The sequence below is a fragment of the Xyrauchen texanus genome, chromosome 12 (assembly GCF_025860055.1).
Source record: "Xyrauchen texanus isolate HMW12.3.18 chromosome 12, RBS_HiC_50CHRs, whole genome shotgun sequence".
Classification (NCBI taxonomy): domain Eukaryota; kingdom Metazoa; phylum Chordata; class Actinopteri; order Cypriniformes; family Catostomidae; genus Xyrauchen; species Xyrauchen texanus.
The window spans coordinates 13,194,924-13,221,834 of record NC_068287.1 but is presented as its reverse complement, the minus strand read 5'-3'; the positions used below and the strand labels follow the sequence as shown (position 1 = coordinate 13,221,834).

The following is a 26,911-nucleotide window of genomic DNA, read 5'->3' as shown; positions in this document are numbered from 1 at the left end:
GAAGTAGGTCCTCGTGGTGGTGCGGTTACTTACTTCAATCCGGAAGGCGGAGGACAAGTCTCAGTTGCCTCTGCTTCGTGAGAACGTCAATCCGCACATCTTATCACGTGGCTCATTGTGCATGACACCGCAGAGACACCTAGCATGTGGAGGCTCATGCTACTCTCTGCGATCCACGCACGTCTTACCAAGTGTCCTAATCATATCCAACAGGGCCAATTTGGTTGCTTGGGAGACCTGGCTGGAGTCACTCAGCACACCCTGAATTTGAACTCGTGACTCCAGGGGTGGTAGTCAGCGACAATACTCACTGAGCTACCCAGGCCCGAGCTGGTTATGGATGTATGTCGTCAGATAGATCATCAGCAGAAAATTGGCCCAGTATTGAGATTGCTTCTCAGTTTCCCAGTAAACCAAATCCTATTGGCTATTTTAAAAACAGCAACTAGCCATTCGATGTGTTCTGCCCCCACTTTCTAGGTTAGCAAGGAATGTGTTAAAACACCAAATAGAACTGCTCTCGTCTAGGCACTTCACTGTGACTTTAAGAGCAGCGGAAGTACTAGGCCTATCAACTCAAAATGCCTGTATTGGTTTTAAATGTTTCCATTGCATTCAAAAGTGCATAGTCCAATTTTGGTCATGCGGTCCTGAGAAAAGTCTCAATTATCTGAGGCATAATGTAATGAGAGGCAAGACGTTCAGCCCACACAGCATTAGGATGAAGCAGAGTGTTCCGTGTGACCCCCATTTTAGAGCTTGACAGGGGGAAGGGGGCGCCTGTCAGGAACAGGGGTCTGTGTGATATTAGCCGTCTGCCAATCTGGCGTGGGGAATGGACACAGAGTAATTACTGCTGCTCTTACTGCCTCATCAATCTCTCTCTATCGCTGTCTTCCCCCAACCCCCCTTCACACTCTATCTTTCTCAGTTCTGGAACTGAGAAGAGAAAAACAGATTGAGTGACAAAGCACCACACAAGAAATGCTGAATGAAATAGGGCCACTAAGAAAATTATGATGGTCAGGAGGCCAGTTTTATAAATTTGGCTGAAAAAATTATACTTTTTGCTGTTTATTCTTTGGCTTGGTTGAACACATTAGTCACTGTAAGCACATACATTTGGTCTGATTAACTTTAAGGCTGAGTTCATCTCTAATACAGTTTATTTAAGTTGTAAAAAGACTCTCACTTCGTTGGCTCCTTTGCTCATAGAGCCTGCAGGCTCTGCCTCGTAAAAAACAAGTCTGAGATTTCTACCAACTCATAAACTTTTACAGGAGGGTTCAAATTAAGGTCTTTCAAAAATGAATGAGAATTAAAAAGCCTTAATTAGGTCTTTGACCCACCAGACCATAAAACTTGAGTCGTGTAGTTCATCTAGGAAGGTTATAAACAAGGATATTTCAGAAAAATGTCTAGATGTTAAGTTTTTGGAATACCATTTGTTGGTGCCAAAGTGTTCGGCCCTTTTCGATGCTTCATGTAAAAGCTATCTGAATAAGAAGTTGATCTGACCAAACTTCAACTAACATCTCAAAATCATGTTTTCACGTGTTTTCTCATATGATTGTAATAGGGCATTAGTCAAATGTCTGAACAGTGACCAGATGTATCTTTAAAACTTTAATAATAAAAAATTATTATTACATTATTATGACTCGCATGGTCTTGCTGGCTATATACGAAATTACAAAAGTGCTACATGAGTTTAGTAGTGAGTTTTCCTGGAAACTGGCAATATACTGGAAACACAATCCAGGACACTATTAAATTATATCATAACACACCAGAGAATTGGACAAGTTCTGGAAATTTTGGACTTTTTAAAAGCTTGTTTCAACATATTTTGCAAACCAAAAACCATCTGGAATGAAGCTCATATTTAAAAATCAAAGTTTTCAGTCCTACCCAAAATCATTTTATTGCAATGCAATAATAGTAAAGTTAAACTGAACAGCTTTTCTTGTAGGTGCGCTACAAACATCAGATGGCTCCATTATGAGCTATTAGCAAGGGAGTAAACGTAATATGAGAGTAAACAGATTCCACAATAAAACCATTGGAATCAAGAAAGTAAGAACGTAAATATAAAAGGAAAGAAAAGACGATACTGGCTGAGAATTAAAGATGGATTTTAAGCTCGCTGAACAGAATAGTAAATTTCTGGTCCATGTTTTCTGCGATAGTAAATGTTGGATTAATTAAAAAGAGCTTATGGGTATTTCATAGGGATGCACACGAGTAATCGACTAATCGATTAATCATTCTGCACCAGCTACTCGAATATTAAAAACACAACTCAAATTCACAAATGAAATGTTCATTTCCGCATTTGCCTGCCTTGGGCAGCGCTGAATTACACTTGTATTTTCCGGTTGCATCCAAAACCAGGAAAATGCTGCCTCCGGAGGCTGTATACGGAGGCAGGAAGCAGTTGAGCTGTTGAAAGAAGAAAAAAGGCGCAGAAGAGGCAGTTGATAGCCAATTTGTGAAAATATTTATGTTTTTATTCACCTTTTCCAACTTTTGATTCCATTTCTAGCGAGAAAGCAGTATTGTAGTTATGAAATATACACTTGGTCATCGCCAAAACTCTTGATTTTGTTCTAGATTATTTGACCATTGTGGTTCGGTTGGATGAATGAAGTAGATGTGTTACCTTTAATGAACACCTGATAGCGATAATCAGTCACTGGTATCCTAGCAACAATGTAAGGTTATGCTGCCTCAGTAGCCTGTACAAAACCGGAGGTACCTTCATATGCAAACTCTGTCTGTTGAGTCACTGACTGATAGGGCAGCAAGGCAACAAGACAACATGAAGCTTATCAGACCACTATGTGTGTGTGTGTGTGTGTGTGTGTGTCAAGTCTCTGAACACCGACAAAGAGCATAGAGTGTATACACTGATCAGCCACATCATTAAAACCACTGACAGGTGAAGAGAATAACATTGATTATCTCATTACAATGGCACATCAAGGGGTGGGATATATTAGGCAGCAAGTGAACAGTCAGTTCTTGTATTTTATTTGTTGGAAGCATAAGGATCTGAGCAACTTTGATAAGGGCCAAATTGTGATGGCTAGACGACTGGGTCAGAGCATCTCCAAAACAGCAGGTCTTGTGGGGTGTTCCCGGTGTGCAGTGGTTAGTGCCTATCAAAAGTGGTCCAAGGAAGGACAACCGGTGATCCGGCGACAGGGTCATGGGCGCCCAAGGCTCATTGATGTGTGGGGAGCAAATGCTAGCTCGCCTGGTTCAATCCAACAGAAGCTGTAGCACAAATTGCTGAAAAACTTAATGCAGGTAATAATAGAAAGGTGTCAGAACACACAGTGTATCACAGTTTTCTGCGTATGGGGTGTGTAGCCGCAGACTGGTCAGAGTGCCCATGCTGATCCCTGTCCAACGCCGAAAGCACCTACAATGGGCACGAGAGCGTCATAACTGGACCATGGAGCAATGGAAGAAGGTGGCCTGGTCTGATGAATCATGTTTACGTTTAGATCACCTACCTAAATATTGTTGCAGACCACATACACCCCTTCATGGCAACAGTATTCCCTGATGTCAGTGGCCTCTTTCAGCAGGATAATTCGCCCTGCCACACTGCAGAAATTCAGGAATGGTTTGAGGAACATGACAGAGTTCAAGGTGTTGACTTGGCCTTCAAATTCCTCAGATCTCAATCTGATTGCGCATCTATGGGATGTGCTGGACCAACAAGTCAGATCCATGGAGGCCCCACCTCGCAACTTACAGGACTTGAAGGATCTGCTGCTAACGTCTTGGTGCCAGATACCACAGGACACCTTCAGAGGTCATGTGGAGTCCATGTCTCAACGGGTCAGAGCTGTTTTGGTGGCACGAGGGGGACTTACACGATATTAGGCAGAGGGTTTTAATATTGTGGCTGATCGGTGTGATGTATATGTGCATTATCCAAATACAGTCAGTGTTGGTTTCTGTGAGTTATTCTCAGAGGAATAAACATTGCAAATGAAGTCCTAAAAAAGATAGCTAATCTTACTTTTACCACGGTGTTTTAATTGATGATGCATTTACACCATGTTCATTTCCTGTTTGTATTTGAAATGTAATGCAATTGCTGGTTCGTATGTTATGAGCATTCAACATGTCATAAAGAGAGAGGAAACTTGAAGTACAATGATTTATTACTAAAAACCAAACATCACAAAGGAACGTTTCAATGTTTTTTTGTTTGTTTTTTACATATGTATATACTGATACTGCGTACAAATCAGACAAGGACTCAAACTCATGTCTGGAATTAATTTTTTTTCTGGAATGTCTGGAACACCATATTTATAGTCCCCAATAAATACAACTCAATGCTTAAGATATTTAAAACACTGATATGACATTTCCATATTTTTTGTAAGAGCAATGTGAGAATCAGCATTATTTATTCTGCCCAATCTTTATGAATGTACAAATATGTTTCTTTATGAATAAATGTATGTTGTTGTATTTGGCACTGGCATAGTCCAATGTTTTTTTTTTTTTTTTAATAAAGTGCATGCCCCATTTCTTTAGTATAAAAAAAAAGTAGTCAGACTCTGGACTGCTGCTTACACAGATGTGCATTCTTCCCCTTTGAAACCCCAAACGTGCCTTCACCCAGTCGAATGACAAAACCATTTTCTTTGTTTCATCATCTATGAAAAATCATTAGAAACTGAGGAAAGATTGTTTACATTAAATATTTCAGATAAATCGTACATTAAAAGTAACACTAATTCCGCCCTGCGGTCACTGCCATTGATAATGGATAACCCGGAAGTTTCGTTACACAACAAATGCTCAACGGAACTAGCCAGCATGAAACGGGTCTATTTGGTTCTAAGAAGTTTAATTAACAAATCTTACATTTCACGCACATGAAGTTTATGTTAAACAGACGAGTGAATGCGATGGGAGGGGGCTGGATGAAGGTTAGTGTGACTTGCATTTGTGCCGAACATTTCCTTAATAAAAACAATCTTCACAACTGCAACAGCACTCCGAGGAATTCAAAGCCCCTCCCCCACTCTTTCCTAACCCTACCCTCCACCTCCATTACCATATCAAAGCCCTGAGTTCAGAGCAAGACTTCTCTTTCAAGAATAGAAGCAAGGCATCAGGAGGGAGGAGGAGAGGACAAGACCGCAGCGGCAGGGAAAGGCCCGAGCTCCAGCTTGCTTTTATCCCTGCTGTTTGGTGTACGAGAGAGAGAGAGAGAGAGACGGAGGCTGACAGAAAGAGACTGTGGAAAACAGATGTAAAGACTACTGATCAGGACTACACTCCTGTGCAGTAGAGGAGGCTGCCTTCTTTAATTCACATTCCAGAGGCAGGAGATAAGTGGCAGGGAGTCTTGGAGTTGCAGGAAAGAGGCAGTGTAGGTATATGGAGCTGGGAAGGAGGGTTGGGGGTGCTGCGGGGGGCATGTATTGATATGAATGATGAACACTATCCACTACACAACTCCAAAGACAGGATCAAACCAAATCCACATTTTTGCAACCCTAAGTTTTGAAACCGAAACAATGCATCTCTACAAAGTAGTTTACACAGAGTAAGAAATATTGCACTCAGTGTTGGGTGTAATCTAATTATAGTGCATTGAATTACTGTAATCAAATTACTTTTTAATATAAAAAAGGATTGTAATGCATTACATTTAAAATTCTTGTAATCAGATTACAGTTATGGACTAAAGTTAATTACTTTGGTTCTAAATGTTTCTTATTAAAATTATATTTGTAGAATATATTTAGAACATGAATTAGGTTAATATGTACATCTGTTTAAGTTTCAGTGACAGCTGAATGGCGTGTACCCCCTAACGACTCAAAGAACTGGAAAAATATATATATTTTTTTTTAATTCATTGAGTGGAAAAACAAGCACTTTAAGAAGTATTAAAGAAAGTCAAATAAATTAGTAACTTGATTTGAACAAGTAATCGAAACAATTTTTTTTTTTTATTCGGAAGTTAGTCAGAATTTTGTTGATGCTCAGATGCTGAATAAAAACCTACCCTACATTAAATGACAATGACAAAAATTTTGCGTTGCACATAAATAATTTGTGTAAAAAAAAAAATATTATTTCATACCGAATTCCATTTGTGCTGTGGGAAATAGCAGCACAATTGTGTGTTTTTTTTATAAAAACATTTATTACAAAAAAACTTGTGAGTGTATATCATGTAAACTGTATCCGTTTTTGGTGGAGAAAAACAGTTCTGGGTGTATGAGGTGTAAACATAGCAAATAATGCACTTTCAAATAAAAATGTTTTTGTATTGGACTTCAATGATTACTCTTTATTGTCATTAACATGTCCATTTTCAGCTTCCCATTTCGTGAATCAGTATATCGTGAACACTGGTAAGGGTACTGATCCACTGAACATTGGGACACTTATGACACACACCATCACCTGCAACAGGATAATGAGTTGTGCATTCAAGCGCAGCTGTTATTAATCAGCACCATCGCTGTATAAATGATACTATCGTTCATTTTCGTTGAAGATATTCAAACATACAGTATTATTATGAAAGATAAATTACATTAAATAAAAGAAATAACATCAACCTTCTTTTAACAACTCTAAAAACTCTTTAAAAGATTTAAAAGATTGTTTCCCTTTCATGGTAATTATGAATGAAAGCTTACAAACAACATCTTTAAAGAGAAAATAAGGTTTGACTTCATATATTTACACTTGTGCTCATCTTCTAAGACTTCAGAAGACACGATGACGTTTCCATTAAGGGAACATTGTGAGCAAAGATTCTCCCTCGTTTTTACAGTGCATTATCAGATTTATTAGAGAGCAAACGTTTCAGTGCACTGGAATGATTTTGCGATCGAGACAGCCCTAGAAGGCCGACTCCATGACCAGTTCCCTGACTACTGAACTACAGAGCTGATTGAGATGCACCCACAGTCTTTTTCTCTTATCACGTTCATTTCAGACTGCAAACTAACAAGCTCGGTAAAATATTATTTCTTTTGCCGTGGTGCTCGAGATTAAGTAGTGGCACAATGCCGCAGCTGAATATTTATGCAGGAAACACTGCGTTGTCATTTAGTCACATTAAACTTGTTATTAACAGGCCTTAACATAGAAACATCACAATCCAGATCAGACAGCAATGGCCCTGTCACTGTCAATTAGTAAATCAGCTCTTTACACTGAAGTTTTCAGGGTAAAACACTGATTCTAGATTATGTTTGAAGATAACCGAAGTGATGTATGGAAACATTCTGACCATTAATTCGCCTGTCTGCACTACCGACAACACCTTCCATTTAGTGCTGCATTTCTCCTTGGCCCTTTCTCCACTGACAGGCTAAATGTGAAAATCAAAGTGAATGACATTAGGTAAATAAGACAGCAGGTTGCCCTGGCAACAGGGATAGCCCCCGACACCCATTCCTTTTGCCTACCCTTTACTTGCATCCAATTATAGGAAAGAGAGACCGGGTTATTGACAGATTGCCACAAACAGACCGCTGCACATCATTTTTACACTGTAATTCCACATGAGCATGCTTGTTACAGAACCCAAGATGAATTCAAGCTGCATGATATGACAGGAAAGAAACGAGAGAAACCGTGGCACAAAGAAAACGCCAACACTTCCATGAATATTAAATAGTTTGTCAGCCTCTCGTTTGAGGAAAGAAAGCTGCAGACCTGCCTTAAAATTGACCACTGAGGATCTTTGAGTAAAATTTAGTTTTCTTTCTGATTGGGATGGTTTCCGTGGATGGGGTTCACAATGAGATATGCAATGTTTTCAACAGTGAGACTAAATCATATACACTTGTTGCCACATCAAAGCTTTGAAATAAAGTCAAGAGTTTTTACACAATATAAACCCAGCATCTATTGCTATGACACTTAATGATTGCAGTGGGCGATACAATAGGACACCTGGAAACCCCAAAGGAATGCAACAGATGCCAAAAAAAAAAAAAAAAGAGAGCCCGGGGACAAAATTAATTTAGTCTGATGATTATTAAACACCTGTCCCCACATATGGCCAATCCAGAATCAATACAAGGTAATGAAAAAAGACAAACTGAAAATGCTCGAGCGGGAGTTGCGCTGCAGTTCTGCATTGGCAGAGTAGGAGAACAACTTACCTGTTTTTTCTTTGATCTCGCATAAAACACTGAAGAGAGCTGGCTTCATTCTGTGGCAGTTCAAGGCATGTTTCCTGCAAGAGAGAAAGAATGTGTTAGTGAGGCTCAATTAAGATTCTATTTCAAATAGTTATACACCAATGCTTAATAGACCTATATTTATTTGTTTTGAGATGTTCTTTCTGAAATCTATCGACAATCTAGTCAGGGAAAAATAAAACAATGTTTTAAAAGTTTAGTGATTTTTGAGTAAATATTGTGTAAAATATTGGTTAATGATTCCAATTCCATTTAATGTTTCCAGTTCCTTGACTATACAATTATCAGTTCTTTTTGTACCATTTAACAGTTAGCAACAAGAAACACTGTCACACCAGCACCAACTCGCATCTCAAAATAGCATTCTGAGATGATATTCTTCTCAGCACAATTGTACAGTGAGTTAAAGTAGACTTTGTCAGTTCAAACCAGTCTGGCCATTCTCTGTTGTCTTCTCTCATCAACAAGGCATTTTCATCCACAGAACCGCCGCTAACTGGATGTTTTTTGTTTGTTTTTGGCACAATTTGGAGAGACCGTTCATAAATTCAAGAGACCGTTATGTGTGAAAATCCCAGGAGATCAGCAGTTACAGAAATACTCACACCAGCCCATCTGGCACCAACAATCATGTTGTGGTCCAAAGTGTGATGGTTGATGTGAAACTGATTAACTGAAGCTCCTGACCCATGAATTTATGCACTGCACTGCTGCCACACGATTGGCTGATTAGATAATCGCATGGATGATTGTTGGTGCCAGACGGGCTGGTTTGAGTATTTCTGTAACTGCTGATCTCCAGGGATTTTCACACACAACAGTCACTTCAATTTACTCAAGAATGGTGCCAAAAATATAAAACATCCAGTGAGCGGCAGTTCTGTGGATGGAAATACCTTGTTGATGAGAGGGCAACAGAGAATGGCCAGACTGGTTCAAACTGACAAAGTCTACAGTAACTCCGATAACCAATCTGTACAATTGTTCGGAGAAGAAAAGCATCTCAGAAATCTATTCTGAGACCTGCGGGTTGGCGGCACGAGGGGGACCTACACAATATTAGGCAGGTGGTTTTAATGCTGTGGCTGATTGGTGTATATATCAGCATTATATTGGCCATCCTGGTTTCTAAATATCGGTCCACCGCTAATTTCAAAATAGTAATTGAATAAAGCTAGGTTTCCATCAAATTGTTTCGCATTTTTAATGTGCATGTCTGAAAATTAACGTTTCCATGAACTGTAAATGCGGATTATCTTGAGGGAGCCCGTCTTTTTGTCATGGAGCAGCTGAACGATCTCTCTGCTTTGGGGAGAGTTGTATTTGCTGCAATAAACCAATTGTACATTGTTTTTAAATGCTGCCAGTAGACGTCATAGAACAAATGCAATAGCTCACATAATGAGGGCTAAAATGGCTATTCCCATTTGCTGGCAGCCTCCATATACCTGGGAGCACCAGAACTCAAAACAGTTCTGGTGGATTGTGAGGACCCACTTTAACGATGATCTATGGGTGAAGCACTTTCGACTAACCAGGGTAACATCTGAAGAATTGTGTGCCATGGTCGTGGATTTCATTGAGCCAGTCACATTAAGCTCTAGCACACCAATACATTCGACAAGCGCACTGCCATCATCATTCTTTACAAATGGTCATGACACCTCATCGTTCATGCGAATAAGCCATTTCCATCACTTTAATGTGCATTTTAACTAATGCGAAACTCTAGAAAATCCACCCCCTCCTAGCGCATAACATTTTATGCGAATTTTGAGTTTATTCGAATATCAAGCATTTCCATTCAGGATTTTTGAATGCATTTTCAAAATGGTTGGATGGAAACACAGCTTAAGCTCCTTTTTAGAGAATACTTGAGGGTTGATACTTCAAAGTCTGTAGTCATCCAGTTTGAACAACTTCTCAATTTTAAAGAAATGTTCCTGGTTCAATACAAGTTAAGCTCAATTATTAGCATGTGGCATAATGTTGATATCCACCAAAAGAATTATTGACTCGTCCCTTTTAAAAAAGTGAAAACCACAGTAAATGTAATGTACAATGGAAGTGAATCCAGAAATCCTGATATTAGATATAACTTTACACAGAAAAGTCTAGTAAGCGATTTTAACACACTAAAATCATGTTAACATGCCTTGTGGTTATACTTCTGAAACTATTAGCATTTTAATGTTTACGGCCTGGCCCCATTCATGTCCATTGTAAGTACCTTACTGTAACCTCTTTTAATAATTAAGAAGCGAGTCAAAAAATGTGTTTGCAGTAATCAAAATAATGCCACAAAAGCTATTAATTGAGCTTAACTTGTTCATTTCCCTTTAAAGCGTATATACCGGTACTTGCTTAGCTTTTTTAAACAACCCAGGTGAATTAAGCGGTCTCGAGACATACAGGCAACCATTAACATTCACTACTAAATGTGATTACATTCACAAGTGCAAACATCTACTTAACAATCAATCACCAACGATGTAATGGACATGCTAAGACTAGGTCTTTTCAAAAGCTCAGTGTCTGAAGATTGAGAAGATACAGCGGCAGCCCCATTTCACTCCAGCTAAATGAGTAGCTGACACACGGTCTTCGTATGTCTTCAGGCAAAAGCCGTTTGAGAAGCATTCCACCCTTTTATGGTATTATCCAGCCCTTTTTACACCTCCAATGTGCTTAATTTATTGAGCAGGTCTGGAAAATATCAAAACAAGTGAGGACCTCCGTCTCGCAGAGGAAACATTCTTTTCAAAGCCTGAATCATATGTGCTAAATCCATTCATCGATCATTTCAGCACAGTCTCCCATCAGCAAACTTTATTTCCAGGCTCAGTATGCTCTGATGCATGGGAACTTTAGTACGTACAGCCAGATCTCAGCACTACTGTATTAGAGAGCAGATGGAGCATGCTTTCCAGGAGCATTGTTAACCCCTAACAAATGCCAATAGTCGTGGTATACTCATTAAAGTTGTTCACCAGAACAGCTGTGATTGACATGTCATCTAAGCACGCAAACTGATAAAGCCACAAATCATGTGATAAGAGTCCCTTCAAAGTATGAAAAAGGGTTTCAGTTTATTACATACCACTTTTTACCTTGAGGTCATTGATTGGGAAGTTTTTGTTGTTTTAAAAAGGTCTACAATTGGCCAGCATCCTTTAATCTGCGCAGCGTATGGTAATGCATGTCTGTCTTCTAACATTACAGCTTAGACAATCAGATACGCATTATAAAAACAAATGTGACTAAATAAAGTGCTAGTTTCGAGACAAACAGCATCCTTGATTGTTTTATTTGGAATATAACAACATTTCAAATTTGTAGGCCATCAAAAATATGATGCATATTGTAAAGCGTGAACCACAATGAGCGCATTTACATGCTCTTGGACTGTTTATACTCAATAAGCTGAAATGTAAGGTTTTGTAACAATTGAGATGGTATTCTTTTATCAGGGAAAGACATAGATGGTTTAAATAATAAACCGATCAACACAGGTAGATTATGACCTTTTCCCCTGATTTTGCGTTGCATGTAAACATCTTTACCAGCGTTCTTACAGGCTTATCCAATGAGGACAGGCATTTATATTTTTATGTCAAAAGAAGAGAATAATCCAATGATTTCTAATCTCATGTAAACACGGGTTCTTTTTAGGGATGTGCACGAGTAATCGAGTACTCATTCAGCTTTAAATATTCGACTAGTAAAAATACTATTTGAATATTGCCATTTGATAATTATAGTAGTGGCTTTGCCTACCATGGGCAACAATGAAACTGCTTCTCTCACCTACAGTTCAGCCAAAGAAAACATTTGGTCATAATTTAAAGTGATTGTATCACTTCAGAAGACTTGGAATATATGTTTCTTTGTGTTATTGCAAATGTTTGTTTTTCCTGTGCTTTCTGAATCAAGATGTTGTTTATGGATAGTGCTCATATCATAAGAAAAACAGGTTCACAGGTTTAAGGATGAACTTAAATTCTAAATTTCAAGTAATCGATTACTTGTTTTTTATGTGTTACAGTAGTTAACTATAAAATTACTCTAAATGTCCAACTCTAATTTTCTTCCGTTGTATTTTTTTTAGAAACTCATGTGATCATTTTTAGCGTATTGCTATGCATGAAAACTTGCTCAATGTTAACCAAATGATCAAAGTTGATGATATAGAGCACAGCACGAGCCTGGAGTTTTTTTTAAAGTGTCCTAAACTGAATACCACCACATTTTCTCCTTATATTGCAGTTGATCCCAATTAAAGTTAGACCGCTTCCTGTTTTGCTCCAAGGCAAAAAGAACAAGATGTGGGAAAAACCCAGAAAAAGATCCTTGCGAGGCCTCAAGCTGATAACCCAGAATGCATCTCTTTGTGTAATTATGCCAGAAATGGGCAACAGCATGAGATACTAGCTTGGGCAATCCAGTTACTCACAATTAGTTAGCATTTCTTAACACATTGCGTACTTTTCAATTGGCTTGTGTATCATCAAACATAGGTTAGTTTGATGCTGAATGAACTTCAGATTTACTTGCAGCCAAGACACCATTTGCTGTCAAAAATGTTCTTTGTTGGCTTTAGCGTGTTCACACCCAAGTATTTCAGGTATGTCATGTTCAACACAAGAGCTCAAAATGTACTCGACTAGATGGAAAATCAACATTGAAGGTTGAGTCTCTGATCTGTGCATAGTCTAATTTTTAGTTGTTGTTGGCATTTTTTTCAGGTACCGGTAACCAGTATGATAAAATCAAGCTGACTGCAACTGACAAATACAAAAACATCAAGAAACAACAACTGACAATACAAATAGAATCCTAAACTTATGTCCATGGATGGATGATCATGAAAGACATAATTGAGCACGTTTACATGCACGATCTTAGATTGAGTCTGCTTAATAAGCCGACAATGTATGTGTTCATGTAAACTGCCTAACCGGTTTTACTATATCTGGGTAAGTCATAAACCCGATAATAGATTTTTGACCATTACAGTTATTTCACTCTGAATGTAAACACCTTTGCAGGCATTCTTACTGGTTTATCCAATGTGTGCAAATATATTGCGCATACCCGTTAACGTTTTGAAAACAATAATAATCGGATAAAATAATCAGATTATTTAAAAGTTTTTTTAGCATTGTCCGATTTTTTTTAATAAATTGACTTTTGTTGGTTATCAGCATACTGGTGTGCATGTTAACGTGCTTGTTGATGCGACTAAAACTTTTAGTGGGATGTAATGACAAGGGCTTGGAAAAAAGGGGGGTGAAGTGTATATCAAATCTATGTGCTGCTAACCTGGATGTTACAATGTGAAATTGAAGCCTGCTAACAGACTTCTCTGAGATCTTTCATTGATGTCTTATTTTACTGTATGTGAGTGCATTTATTTTTCTCTAATTTCTGCATGGAGAGGGATGATCAGGGGGAGAAGAGGAGGGGAGTGGGGGGTGCTCATGCGCTCCTGTACTGACCTGTGCTGGAAGTTGAGCGGCAGGGCACACCCTGCTGTGCTCCCCCCCAGCTCCCCCTCCCTCTGTGGGGTCCACTGCGCCGGTGCCTCCTCTGGCCAGCATCTGGACACAGGGCAACAGGGTAAGAGGCTGAAGGCAGTAGGCACAGACAGAGCTGTTATCTGCCTTCTCTGTCCCAATGACATCCCACCCCTTACATCCATTACACTGGGACCAGAGACCCTCACAGTGAATAATGCAGATCAAGAGAAGTAGTATGCATGTGGGATGTGATGCAGAAATCAGAACTAGTCTGATTTTTACAGGAAATATTTGAGATGTGGAAACAAATACCTGAGCAATAGAAAGGTAACACAAGAATACAGACATTTTGCAGTCTGTACTCTTAACGCATGCCATGGCTAGTTGAAGATTAAACATGCTGATTCATGTGATGTTCAGTAGACTAGCGCTTGTCTACAAATCTCTAATCTCATGACACTCAACAGAGATTAATCTGCTTCAAAACACCATCACTTGCATAGAACCGATTGTGATGTAGTAATATAATTGCATTCAGTGCAGCTCTATTCTGATGGAAAAATGAATCTGGTCCATCAATTTAACTGACCAATGACTAAATAATTAGGACTCATCTACCAATATTGGCAGTTAAGAAATCTTGCACATTTTCTATGTTGAACATGATGCAATGAAAAAGCAATTCAGACAGGGCCACATCTCCAAAGGAAGAAGCTCAATCAACAGCATTTGTGGCAAAATGTTGATTACCACAAAAATGAATTGCCTCGTCCCTCCTTTCTTTAAAAAACAGAAAAATCTGGGTTACAGTGAGAAACTAACAATGGAAGTGAATGGGGCTAGTCGGTACACGTAAAATACTCACCGTTTTGAAAGTATAGCCACAAGACGTAAACATTATGCGTAAACACACATGATTTTAGTTTGATAAAGTTTGTGTAAAGTTACATCCAATTTTACAACTTCGTTGCCATGTACGCCATTAATCTTAAAACCACCAATAAAAACTACTATTTAAACAACATTACATCACAAATAATACACAAGTTTTGACAGAATTACTGTAAGGGCTTTTATAAAATTAAGCATTACATTTCTGCCTTCAAAACAAAAATAAAAAAACTGGCCCCATTCACTTCCATTGTAAGAGTCTCACTGTAAACTTGAAATGGAGGGATGAGTCAAAATAAATTTTGTGGTAATCAACGTTGTGCCAAAAATTCTGTCGATCGACCTTTAATACACTCTATTCCCTTTCTGAGCATAGCTTGTGCCTCTGCTCAGCAAACAATGCAGGTTTGGGACACATTACACTAATTAAAGATGCATTATGATGAGCCACAAATCTATTTAATGAGATACCACAACAGAGCATAGTTCATTACTATCAAATAAAGGAAATCTGTTTACAGAAGATGAAAAACTCACTGTACATTAAGGAAATATTTCTCATACTTTGTCTAAGAATGCTGACCAAACTATGTAAAAATCCCTTTGAACCCAATTAACGCTCCCCACACTGTGCGTGAAACCGCCTCTTCAGCCCTAAAGCCCTCCCACACTTAAAATAATATTGAATATTTCCTCACAGGTATCTCAAATATTTCAGGACTGTGCAGAAGTGCTTTCTTGCTTTATCATTGGAGAAGGCAAGGACTTCAGGCCAAATTACACTTTGGTTGTCTGCGTTGCTGATCACAAAGTTCGTCATCAGCACAGTCTGCATGTGGCCCAAAATTTCTTGACATTAATGCCAGCAATGCATTTTCTTTAGATTCACCACTCACAATATCTTGCATCATCTTCAAAGGAATGGCTCACACAAAAATTAGACTTCTGTCATCATTTACTAAATTTCATGTCATTCCATATCAATATAACTTCCTTCTGTGGACCACACAAGGAGATTAGGTCTAGGATAAACGATTATTTTTTAAACGATTAATCTAGCGATTATTTTTTCGATGCATCGATTAATCTAACGATTAATTTTTCCAGTCCGATTCGATTTCGATATCGATTATCTCCCCATTAATTGACTAATAGCTATTTATACATGTTGATTTACATATCTGAATGAAAACAACATGAATTCCTTAACATTGCAATATATGTTTATTGTTCTTAAAATTCCAAAATAAAAGACTATACAAGTGCAAAGTAATGCATTCTTAGTCAGAGGTAGCATTCAATAAAACCGTGAAGCCTTGAAAACACATAGGCCTAGCTTACTGAAAAAAAGTGCATCTTGTAATTCTTCTTTCAGAATAAAATAACAACAACTTGATGTGTAGCATTCAATAAAAAAATAAAAGGGTCACCCAGCCACCCTTTCTTAGAGCTATTGAAAGAATACAGTAACTATTGTAAACTTGGGGGCTTTAAGCTAATACAGAAAGTGCTTTTCCAACAAAAAATAATGAAAATAAACATTCAGAATTCAACATTTATGTTGAACATACTGAAAAAAAGCATCTTCATTCAACATGCAAATACCAACTTACACTGACACTTTCCTTTCACCTTAAGAATAATGTGTGTGCGTGCGTACGTGTGTGTGCGTGTGTGTGCGCGCGCGGCGCCTCTTCAGGTGCTGGTGCATTGCCGTGGTGCTAGAATGGAAGGCCATCTCCATTTTGCAAAGATGACATATCACAGAATTGTTTCCTTTAATTTAAAAGAATTCCCATACTTTAGAGGAACGAGTGCCTTGCACTTCTGATAGTCAGAGGAGCCACTCCTGTTGCTACTACTCTCTGGCGCCGCCATCTTTGTTTTGGGTCTGACGAATCGACGCGCATATTTTGCGTTGACGTATTTTTTGCGTCGACGTCAGCGTTGTCCCAGCCCTAAAGGAGATGTTGTGAAGAATTTCATGCTCCACTTTTCCATACAACCAAAGGATAAAGTGACCACTGTAGTTCTCAAATTGCATTTGCACAGACGCATATTCTAACTTAGCGCATGAAGATGTATGACCCCAGGTTTAACTAAAATAATGTCGCCGATTCATTGTTCTAGCGTGTCACATAACCGATTACCTGGACCAGGTGGAGGTCACATCCACAGTAATCTGTATACGTTTGAAAACACAGTTTTCAGTTTTATAACGCCACTGTTTTCCAAAGTATGTGGTTATGGAGAAAGGTTTCACTAGTCTCAGTTTTTGGTGGAGGAAAAGCAGTTCCATTGTGAATGAGAGGCGAAAACCCAAGCGTTTTTTTTTATGAAAACACATTAATTTGGACGTGAGATTTCCAACAGATTTCTAACATCTGCCATTCATAAAAGTTCTACACATTTCCCATTCCTTGCATGTATGTTTATTAAATATTATGGCTAATTTGATGATGCTTTCAGCTACCATAAAGAGTGTAGTTCTCTCAGCTTTACCAAACACATTTTACTAGGGATGTATGATACATCAGTGGCCAACAAATTATTGTCCGATAACCAGGAAAATCTAAATATTATTACAGCGTAGATAATGGAATTACCACTGATGTTTTCTGAATTCCTTACATTTTATTTGCTTGTGACTGAGAATTTCCGACTGCCTGTGGCTTATTTCCTTAAGGCATCCGCAAGCGACAGTGCGAATGCGCACACACAGCATGTCTGACAGCAAGACTAGTGTTGCAAGACAAGCTCATGTTGCTCTGTGAGGATTATTTCAACATCTCTCCACCTTGTTACATTGTTTTGGGGCTGGTTTTAATCGGGATAAACTGCTGTAAGTAATGACGTGCTATTTCCTATTATCTGTTTATGTTTCATGAGGCAATAAATGAAAATGTGACAACATGCATGCATGTTACTTGGGGGAAATCATTTTCACATATTACTTCATGAAACAAACCGAATGTGGGAAATAGCGCATTGTTACTAAAAGCCAAAGGTCGCAGTTAAAAGAAGTACAAACTCAATCTAACATGGTACATTTATCTTGAAATAAGTCTCACAGCGCGATGGGAGATGGCTAAAAACACTGCTAGTTGTATTTTACGAGTGGAGACTTTTTTAACGTTATGACTCATGACTATTCGATCTGTATGATGTTTTTACCTATATCCATTATGATTGTATAAGCAAAGCAAAATGTATGCACATAGCACTCAAACAACCGCTGCACTCACGTCTGGTAGCATAAATATTGCACTATGTATACAGAGATTAGTGTTTGTATTGTGCATTTTGTTGTTTACGCTTCGTTAAATGCTCATTTTTGTTTAATGCATTATTTCATCTGCTAGAAGTTCATAGGCCTTTTATTCACAGCAGCGCCACCTTTGATTTTTGACAGGAATGGACTTACAGTCTCTTCAATGGGTTGTATAGTTGTTTTGTGTTTTTAGATTGTTCTGCTGACGAAACATTGAAAAAATGTCTTTCCAAGTAATTTCAGTAGACAAAAAAACTCTATTTTTTGTCTACTGAATGTGCTGTAGAAAATAAGATGTGATCTAGGAACGTTATACAGTGTATGTCATTGAAGAGACAGTAAGTCTAGTCTATCCCTCACAGCCTAATTTTCATTCCCATTAAAAAAAATTTAAGATGGCAGGGGCCTGGGTAGCTCAGCGAGTATTAATGCTGACTCCCACCCGCGAGTTTGAATCCAGGGTGTGCCAAGTGATTAGTCAGGTCAGCAAAGTAACCAAATTGGCCTGGGTCCTAGGGAGGGTAGAGTCACAAGGGGTAACCTTCTTGTGGTCATGATTAGGGGTTCTCATTCTCAATGGGGAGCGTGGCAAGTTGTGCGTGGATCGCGGAGAGTAGCATGAGCCTCCACATGCTGGGAGTCTCTGTGGTGTCATGCACAATGAGCCATGTGAAAAGATGTGCCGACTGACTGTCTCAGAAGTGGAGGCAACTGAGACTTGTCCTCCACCACCCGGATTGAGGGGAGTAACCGCACCACCACGATGACCAAATAAGTAGTGGGAATTGGGCATTCCAAATTGGGAAAAAAAAGGAAAGAAATATATAATAGATGGCGCTACTGTGAATAAGGTTTATTCTCTCTCTGTTAGTGATTCACCAGGATTATGACAAACATTCATATAAATGGGCACCATACAATTTATGCAAGTTAATTGTCATTTATTTTTCAATATAATCAGCATACATCAGTAATATAGGTAACTTTTTTGGTTCATGTTACATTCTCCAAACCTTAAATAGCAGCAAGATAAGAGTTGGTCAGATGGTCCAGGCCAAATTTCAAGCTTTTAAATGACACCTATGTACTAGCTTTTAATGAAAGATCTAGCAGTTACAGGTTAAAAGATTAAAAAATAATAATAAAGTTTGTCAGTTATTCTATCTTTATTGGCCAAAATGAGCTGTGAACAGAAATACCATATCAGTGCATCCCCACATTTTACTCCACACAATTCTACAGATTTTCTCTCAAAATCTGCAATGAAAATTTGAGAGAAAATGAAAAACTCTGGGCTTGCTAATAACGATGTGCCAACTTTACATGCTCACTAACTAATGAGATTTGAGAGTTATGGCAGAGGACGATTTTCAGCCAATAATGACTAAAATGTTGCTCTATTCCTCACACAAAGCTATCGTATGACTTGGAATACAGTGAACAAGTTGTATGGGCTACTATTATGATGCTTTTTTTGGTCATTTTTGTAGCCCGACAGTATCCATTTAGGCTACTATAATAGTACAGATAACAGCAGCCAGGTCATTATGCATAACAAAGAGGTTTGGAACAACATTAGGGTGAATAAACACATCCGAGTTAACTATTGTTTTTTTATGACTTTATTTGCTTATTTAAGCTTACACCTATATCAAAAAAGCTACAAGATCCTCTGCGAAAAGGCAAAAACACACGTTTGATACAATTATCTTTAGTAAAATTTAAATGAAACCTCTACGCCCAAGTTTAACATCAGAAATGGTGCTACATAGATGACCTTATGCAAAAGACAACATCCATGCGTTCATAAGTTACCCGTGTAGCGACCCGTACATCTCATTAATAGAAACTCAATTTGCGGACAGCTGCACTCGCGCACACATTATAGGAGAATTGATTGCGCCCAACACACAATGAAAAGGATGAACACTAGGGAGGAGGAGGAGGGGGTAAAAGAGAAGTGAATTAATTAAGAGAACCAGGTGGTCAAATGGCTTGGTGGAAAATCACAAGCTAATGACACATCACAGTGCATGCATACACATGCGATCCCTCATTAAAAGAGGCATCTTTTGTCCGGGATCCGCGGCATGAGTTGACCTTTCAACAGATCACAGCGCGCGAACCGTTCGATCCACTCGCGTGCACGATGAGAACAGGATCAATTTCACTGCGGTCAATATATAAAAACACTAACTGGACCACAGCAGAATCTTTAGCAAAACGCGGGGGAAGAACAAGTAACGTATCTGGTTTAAGTCCGACACTGTTTGACGGCGATGACTTAATTAAGCGCGCGCTGATTATCTATGCTAATGACGAGGTAGCAGATTAATCCAATTCATTTATCTAGTGAGGCCCTCAATCTGGCAGACACTCACTGAAGAGGCAAATGGCTTCACGGAACCCATGGGTTCCTGATAACAAACATATTGCTTGACCTCTAAAGCCTTTTTGAAAACATGCAGCGACCCCACTTAGCAAAACAGAGGAGAGAAACATACTGTGTTTTTAGGCTTTTATACACTCCTATTATCCCTTTTGACGCTTTTTAGTAGATTTGAGGACTTGTAAATGAGAGTTTAAAGTGTCAGAGGTTTTCTTTTAACAAGCAAAACATTATCAGAACTAATCATTCAAACTCAATCCGTTTATTAAAGATAACTTTAACCAATGTTAAAAGATAAAGTCCCATTATATCCAACGAGAAACGACCAGTTAACCCTTTAAAGTGTACTTTGCTAGAATACTGAATAAAATACGTGTGATCTACAAAAGAAAACACTACTTTACAACCCTTTGCCATGCACTCATTTGTTTAAAACATGAGATTATTTACTACTATATGTTCAGGCGACAAATCTTCCCATTGCATCTTCCTATAAAGCAATATTTGTCTCTATAAGTGCTTGTTGTGCATGTGTTTATTTAGATGTGTCAGATTGTGTCTGGCTGCTCTTGCACTACAATTTCCACAGTGAAATTAATGAAGTATTCATTATCCAATACAGGCAAAGTCTGCCAAGCAGCTCTTCTTGGTCAGACAAAAGTGCGTCCATGTTTTCATCACTTCTTTCAGGTCTTACCTCGCCTGGGCTTCGTCCAGGCTCTCATCGGTGATGGCCATGATCTGCTGGAGAATATCCCCAATGTCTTGCTGCGGCTGACCGAGGGATTGCTGCTTCCGAACCGAATCGGGGTCACCCACGTCGGATTGAGACAGTCCGCCGAGTCCGCCCATGCTAGCCAGCATTCGGGTCTGTTCATCCATAATACTTAAAGCCAAAATCTCGCCGTTTCCACACCGCGAAACCAACGAAAACGTTCAAGAGGCGTGCAACGATCAGCCTTCGTGATCATACACCGCCACCAACGCGAATATAAAACGTGGAGCCAAACGAAAGACTATGTGAAAACAATGAAAACAGGATCGGAATCTGAAATGTCCCTTCACTAAAATGACGCGTCAATGTTGTTCATACGCGGATGACCAGTTTGCATGGATCTATGCAACAAAAAGGGATCAGACCACATGCAACACCTGGGAAAATTTAGTACTTAAAACCAGCAGTCGTGCAAAAACATAAACCCCCACCGAAGCGATCTAACAGGAAAATAAAAGCGTCCCTGGAAACATGAAGTATCACACGCGCGGCATCTCATCCAAACAGCGCATCGGCTCCTTAAACAACTTACAGCCTGCAATAAAATCATTAAATGTTCACATGCACATAAAAAGAGGGGGAAAAAACACACTCGGCGCTGTTTTTGTCAGTGGGCTGTTCTGGGTGACAGAAATCTCTGTGTATGGAGCGACACTACTAACAAGCTGGACTAAACCAACCAGAGCGGCTAACAAGCTAATGGAGAGGGAAAAAAACTCCCTGTTGAAAATAAATAGAAATTGAAACTCTACCGTGGGCTTTTTAACGTCTCGTCACTTAGGGAAATGCACAACTCAACGGAAGAAATTATTCCCGAGAGTGTTAAATTAGTGTAACTATTTTTAAATGTAATGAAGAAATCTCCGACACAATTGACTCGCAGTCTTGGCTAGCTGCTTAGCAGCGGGGCTAAATAGCATCGGAGCGCTGCTAGCAACAGATTCATACAAACACAAACCCCCGGGACCGAACAGAAAAATGCTCCCCGACCCTGCGCTAAATGCCCCCGACTTTAGGTGGACGCCACGAAAAGGCTGCTTTCACGGCTCAGAATGAAAATGCTCAGCTCCATCCCAACCAAGTCGACACAGTTGGTTTCTTCCCGAGCTGTCGTAGAAAAAAAAGACTTGCCCCTCTCTTGTGTTTCTGCCCTCTTCGGCGTCTCTTTCTCCCCCTCTGAGCGAGCGAGCGAGCGCACCACTGCACGCATTCACGCTACTACATACGAGCCCATGCGTCATCATCATCATCCTCGCGCACAGAAGAGCCGCTACTATGAGAAGCCTCTAGGGGCAACAGTGAACGCGCACAGCTCGAGTCTGTGTGCTGCTTCTAACAGTTGATTTGAAAATAAGCTGTGCAGCCCTTTGAAACTGATTGCCCATGCAACTACTTTGATTTCGCTTGGGTTGACAATTTACCACAGCTCTTGCGTTGCAGCCATAGTTTAACTGTGGTATTTGTGGTACAAACACATTTCCGAAAAAGTTGGGACAGTATGCAAATTGCTAATAAAAACAAAAAGAAGCAATGTGTCAATTATGTTCTCCCTTTACTATTGTGAATGCATTACAACTACACATTATATGGCTTGTGATTTCAAATCAGATGATTGCAACACGCTCCAAAACAGTTGAGACAGGGGCAATTTAAGACTAATTTGATGAGTTGAAATAACAAGGCGATGTGAAACAGATGTTAAACATGTGAGGCAATTGTGTCATAGTATATAAGGAGCCTCCACAAACAGACTAGTCCTTCAAAAGACAAGGATTATTTAAGACTGGTCAATTTGCAACAGCTGCTTCAGCAAATACTCCTGCACTTTTAGAACAATGTTCCCCAAAGATAAAATCTGGTCAAATCTCAGTACGTAAAGGGCAAGACAAAAACCACTTCTGAATGTGCATGATCTCGCTCCCTCAGACGTCACTGTCTTAAAAAACATCATTCATCTGTAATGTATATCATGAATCAGGGCCGTAGCCAGGGTTTGAAAATTAGTGAGGTCCACAGTGAGGTGTCAAGACTTTTACCAAAATGTCACCTACAAATGCAACATATTCTATACATTAAAATTAAATATAAAAATTAAAAGACAGAAACCAATAATAATACTGAAATAATTTTTAATCGCAAATGCCGTTAACATTATTAATACTGATACTGGATTTTTGTCACATAAAAATGCACATTTGAAAATATAGCATTGATTTTATGTCGGGCTCATATGTACTCATATTAACTACAGAAAAACAGCAAAAGCTAATTAACAACAAATTTATCTAGGACTATGTTAACTCGTTACATATTAATAGTATCCAAAAAATCAATAGTTTTCCTTTTGCCAGAATCTTAATTATTTAAAGGTGCACTCAGTAATTGTTTTCCCACTTTGAAAAAGATTTACTCTTGAAGAAGTGAATTATAATTTTGAAACATATGTATAAAATCATGACCACGCACATGAGATGAGGACTGTAGTCATATCAGTCATCTTATTGTAACCTTAAATGTTTTATTCTACATGGGGCAGCCCTCATGGGGGCTGCCATTTTAGAATCACATGACCAGCCTACTCGCTTAATCTCAGTAACCATCTTGTTATTGGACACTTTCACTCCTGGATTAAATAGTGAATAGTGAATTTCTACAATGGCATCTGTAACTGAAAACTGCTGATTTTGAATGATGCTGCATCCACACCACTAGGTGTCCCTGTAAGTCCAAGATGACATATACAAAAAGTTACTGAGTGCACCTTTAATTCACATTTTTCAATTAAAGTTCATTAGAACTAAACATATTTACAAAGGAGAAAAAGTAATAACTTCATAGTTAATTCATGAGTGTCCAGACTTTAAAGCCTTTTTGTTAAATTCTGCTTTGTATTTGCCTTTGTGACGATTTACCATTGTTTGTTCATAGTATCCAGAGTGTAACTACGGTATTAGTAAGATCATGTTTATCAGTTAAAAAAAAAAAAAGATCACTATGGTTAGATGTAATTATTGTATATAATTAATTTGTATTAATAAATAATAGTAATCTATGGAATTTGTAATGAAATACAATATCCTAAACACATGTATAAATAATAAAAACAACCTCCATAAAGTGACTTTTATTGCCCTAATATACAATATTTCATATTTATTTAGGCTAATAATATTAACATTTATTACAAATATATACACTATTTCTGGCAAAATAGCATAGTTACTACTAGAGTTTCTACAGTAACTGTCAGGAATATTTCTATAAGGGTGCTGGTTTGTGAAATGAAAAGCCTGTAATTACTATTGTAAATGCAACAATGTTTTCCTGTTTACCTCATCACTGTAGTTTATTATGACAAGCTGTTTAATCTTGTTTCAACTACCTTCAGCACAGAGTCTTTAAGTGTCTTATATTAGATGTGTTTATAACAGAGAATTCCGTGTCAAATTCAAATGGGTCGCACGCGACTCACTGTTATCCTCGTCACAGCACGCAGCAAGCGCAGAGCAGGTTTGTTAGATTAGTGAGACTGGCCCGCTTTTGTAAAAAATTACAGCGGTCCCGACCTCGTGACCTCATAGCTGGCAACGGCTGTTTCATGAACATGGACTTGGGATAACTTTAGTAAACATTTGTTAGTCCACACCATTCGTCGCTGCATCCACAGATTCAAGTAAAGATTTTGCAATGTAAAGCAGAAGCCATACATCAACACTGTCCAGAAGTGGTCCGTTCTGCATAAAGCGGAGGCTCATTTTTGCTTATCACAGCCCATTCAGTGTGTTTCGTGGACAAACCACCCGCCCGCGCGATGGCCAGTCCACCCCTGATCGGCCCCAGTGTGCGTCGGCACACCGGGAAAATGCCCGGTATGCCAGATTACCAGTCCAGCCCTGAGTAACTCACACATCTGTGAGGGCATCATTAATGCAGACAGATATGTTAAAATTTTGGAGCAACATACTGCCATCCAGCACCGTCTTTTCCAGAGACGTCCCTGCATTGTCCAGCAGGACAACTTCAAACCACATACTGGCCGAATAAGCAGAGAGTGCGGGTGCTAGATTGGCCTGCCAGCAGTCCTGACCATCTCCAAAAGAGAATGTGTGGTGCATTATGAAGACAACGAAGACCCCGTATAATTGTGCAGCTGAAGATCTGCATAATGGATGAATGGGAGAAAATGTAACTTTCTAAACTTAACAAATTTGTGTCTTCAGTGCCCAAATGCTTAATAAGTGTTATTAGAAGAAATGGTGATGTTTCACAGTGGTAAACACTCGACTGTCCCAACTTTTATGGAGCATGTTGCAATAATCTGATTTGAAATTAATGTACATAAAAAAAAACTATGAAATTCACAAGTTAACACATCATATTATGTTTAGTTGTATTGCTTGCAATATTGAAAAGGGTGAATATAATTTACGAATCACTACCTTTTGTTTTTATTAGCATTTTTCACACTGTCCCAACTTTTTCGGAATTGGGGTTAAAGGAAATTACAACAAAAACAAAGGTTGCCTCATCTGAGGTTAGACTAGTGTAACTATGGTTTCTACAAAACAAACTATGATATTTGTTAAAAAAAAGGAAGGGTTAACACTTTTGGGGGACTACAGTATAGCTACAATGAAAACAGATTATCTAACTCCCCTTACAAGTTATTTTGTACGATTCCCTTCTCCTAAACTATTTCTGTCCCAGACATTTGGCAAAAAATATCTCATCATTATTCAAATCAAATACCTAGAGAACTCAAATCAAACCTATCAGAATGTTTCTAAAACCAACATTCAAAACATTTTTGATAGTGGTGTTCTTTCATTTTGAGAAAAGCACTACAGGACAAAGAAAATGATCCTTAAAGGGATAGTTCACCCTCATGCCATCCCAGATGTTTATGACTTTTTTTAGCAGAACACAAACAAAACAAAATGTAGAAGAATATTTCAGCCCTGTAGGCCCATACAATGCAAGTGAATGGTGGCCAGAACTTTGAAGCTAAAATGAACACAGTCAGCATAAAAGTAATACAAAAAAATCTAATGGTTTAATCCATGTATTCAGAAGCAAGAATAAGGCAAATCGGCAAAAACACAAGAAGAAAAATGTGAATATTTATAATAACAAAGGACTTAAATATTGATCTGTTTCTCACCCACACCTATCATATCACTTCTGAAGACATGGATTTACCACTGGAGTCTCATAGATGATGCGTTTGACTAGATTTCCAGCATTGAAACATGCCTTTGAATCAGTCATGTGTGCATGGGACCTTTGCAATGGGCATCACAGAAGCAAAGCAACAGTTTTGTATACTCACCTCACCATTTACTAACATATTAAGAAACTATTTGAAAACCTAAAATGCTTGTTTAACTCATAAATACTAAAATGAATGAAAAATGACAATGTAATAAAGAGACTAGTTTCCTAAAAGACAGCTGCAAAGGTGCTTGTAGTTTGCATATTTTAAGGTGGTGTATAACTAAGGCCAATGGCACAGGTACTGAGTGAGTGAATTTAAGGAATATTCTGGGTTTATACATATTAAAATAAATCGACAGCATTTGTGGTATATTGTTGATCTCCATAAAAATAATTTATACTCATTCCACCTTTTTTTTTCTTTAAAAAACTTTACACGGAAAAGGTTATGCAGTGATTGCATCACATTAAAATCATTTTAACATGCATATTGTTTATGTCTTGTAGTAATACTTTTGAAACAGTGAATATTTTAATGTTTACAGGTTGGCCCCCATTCACTTCCATTGTACGTGCCTCACTGGAACCCAGATTATTTTAATTTTTTTAAGAAAAGAAGACACAAGTCGAAATGATTTTTTA

At 38.5% G+C, this 26,911-nt stretch overlaps 1 protein-coding gene across 3 annotated transcripts in view; it reads right to left on the bottom strand.

The window, feature by feature from the left end:
- The window catches only part of pbx4 (pre-B-cell leukemia transcription factor 4), a 57,654-nt gene extending 35,420 nt beyond the window's left edge, over window positions 1-22,234 (bottom strand). For 2 of the 3 annotated variants that reach the window (XM_052139456.1, XM_052139459.1), the window contains exons 1-3: window positions 20,978-22,234; window positions 13,709-13,810; window positions 8,172-8,245 (exon numbers count right to left, since the gene is read on the bottom strand). In XM_052139456.1, the coding sequence (XP_051995416.1) occupies window positions 8,172-8,245; window positions 13,709-13,810; window positions 20,978-21,162 (361 nt within the window). In that variant the 5' untranslated portion in view covers window positions 21,163-22,234. The remainder of the gene's footprint in view (window positions 1-8,171; window positions 8,246-13,708; window positions 13,811-20,977) is intronic. The other variant, XM_052139458.1, reaches the window with a different exon arrangement.
- Between the last annotated feature and the right edge of the window lie 4,677 nt (window positions 22,235-26,911).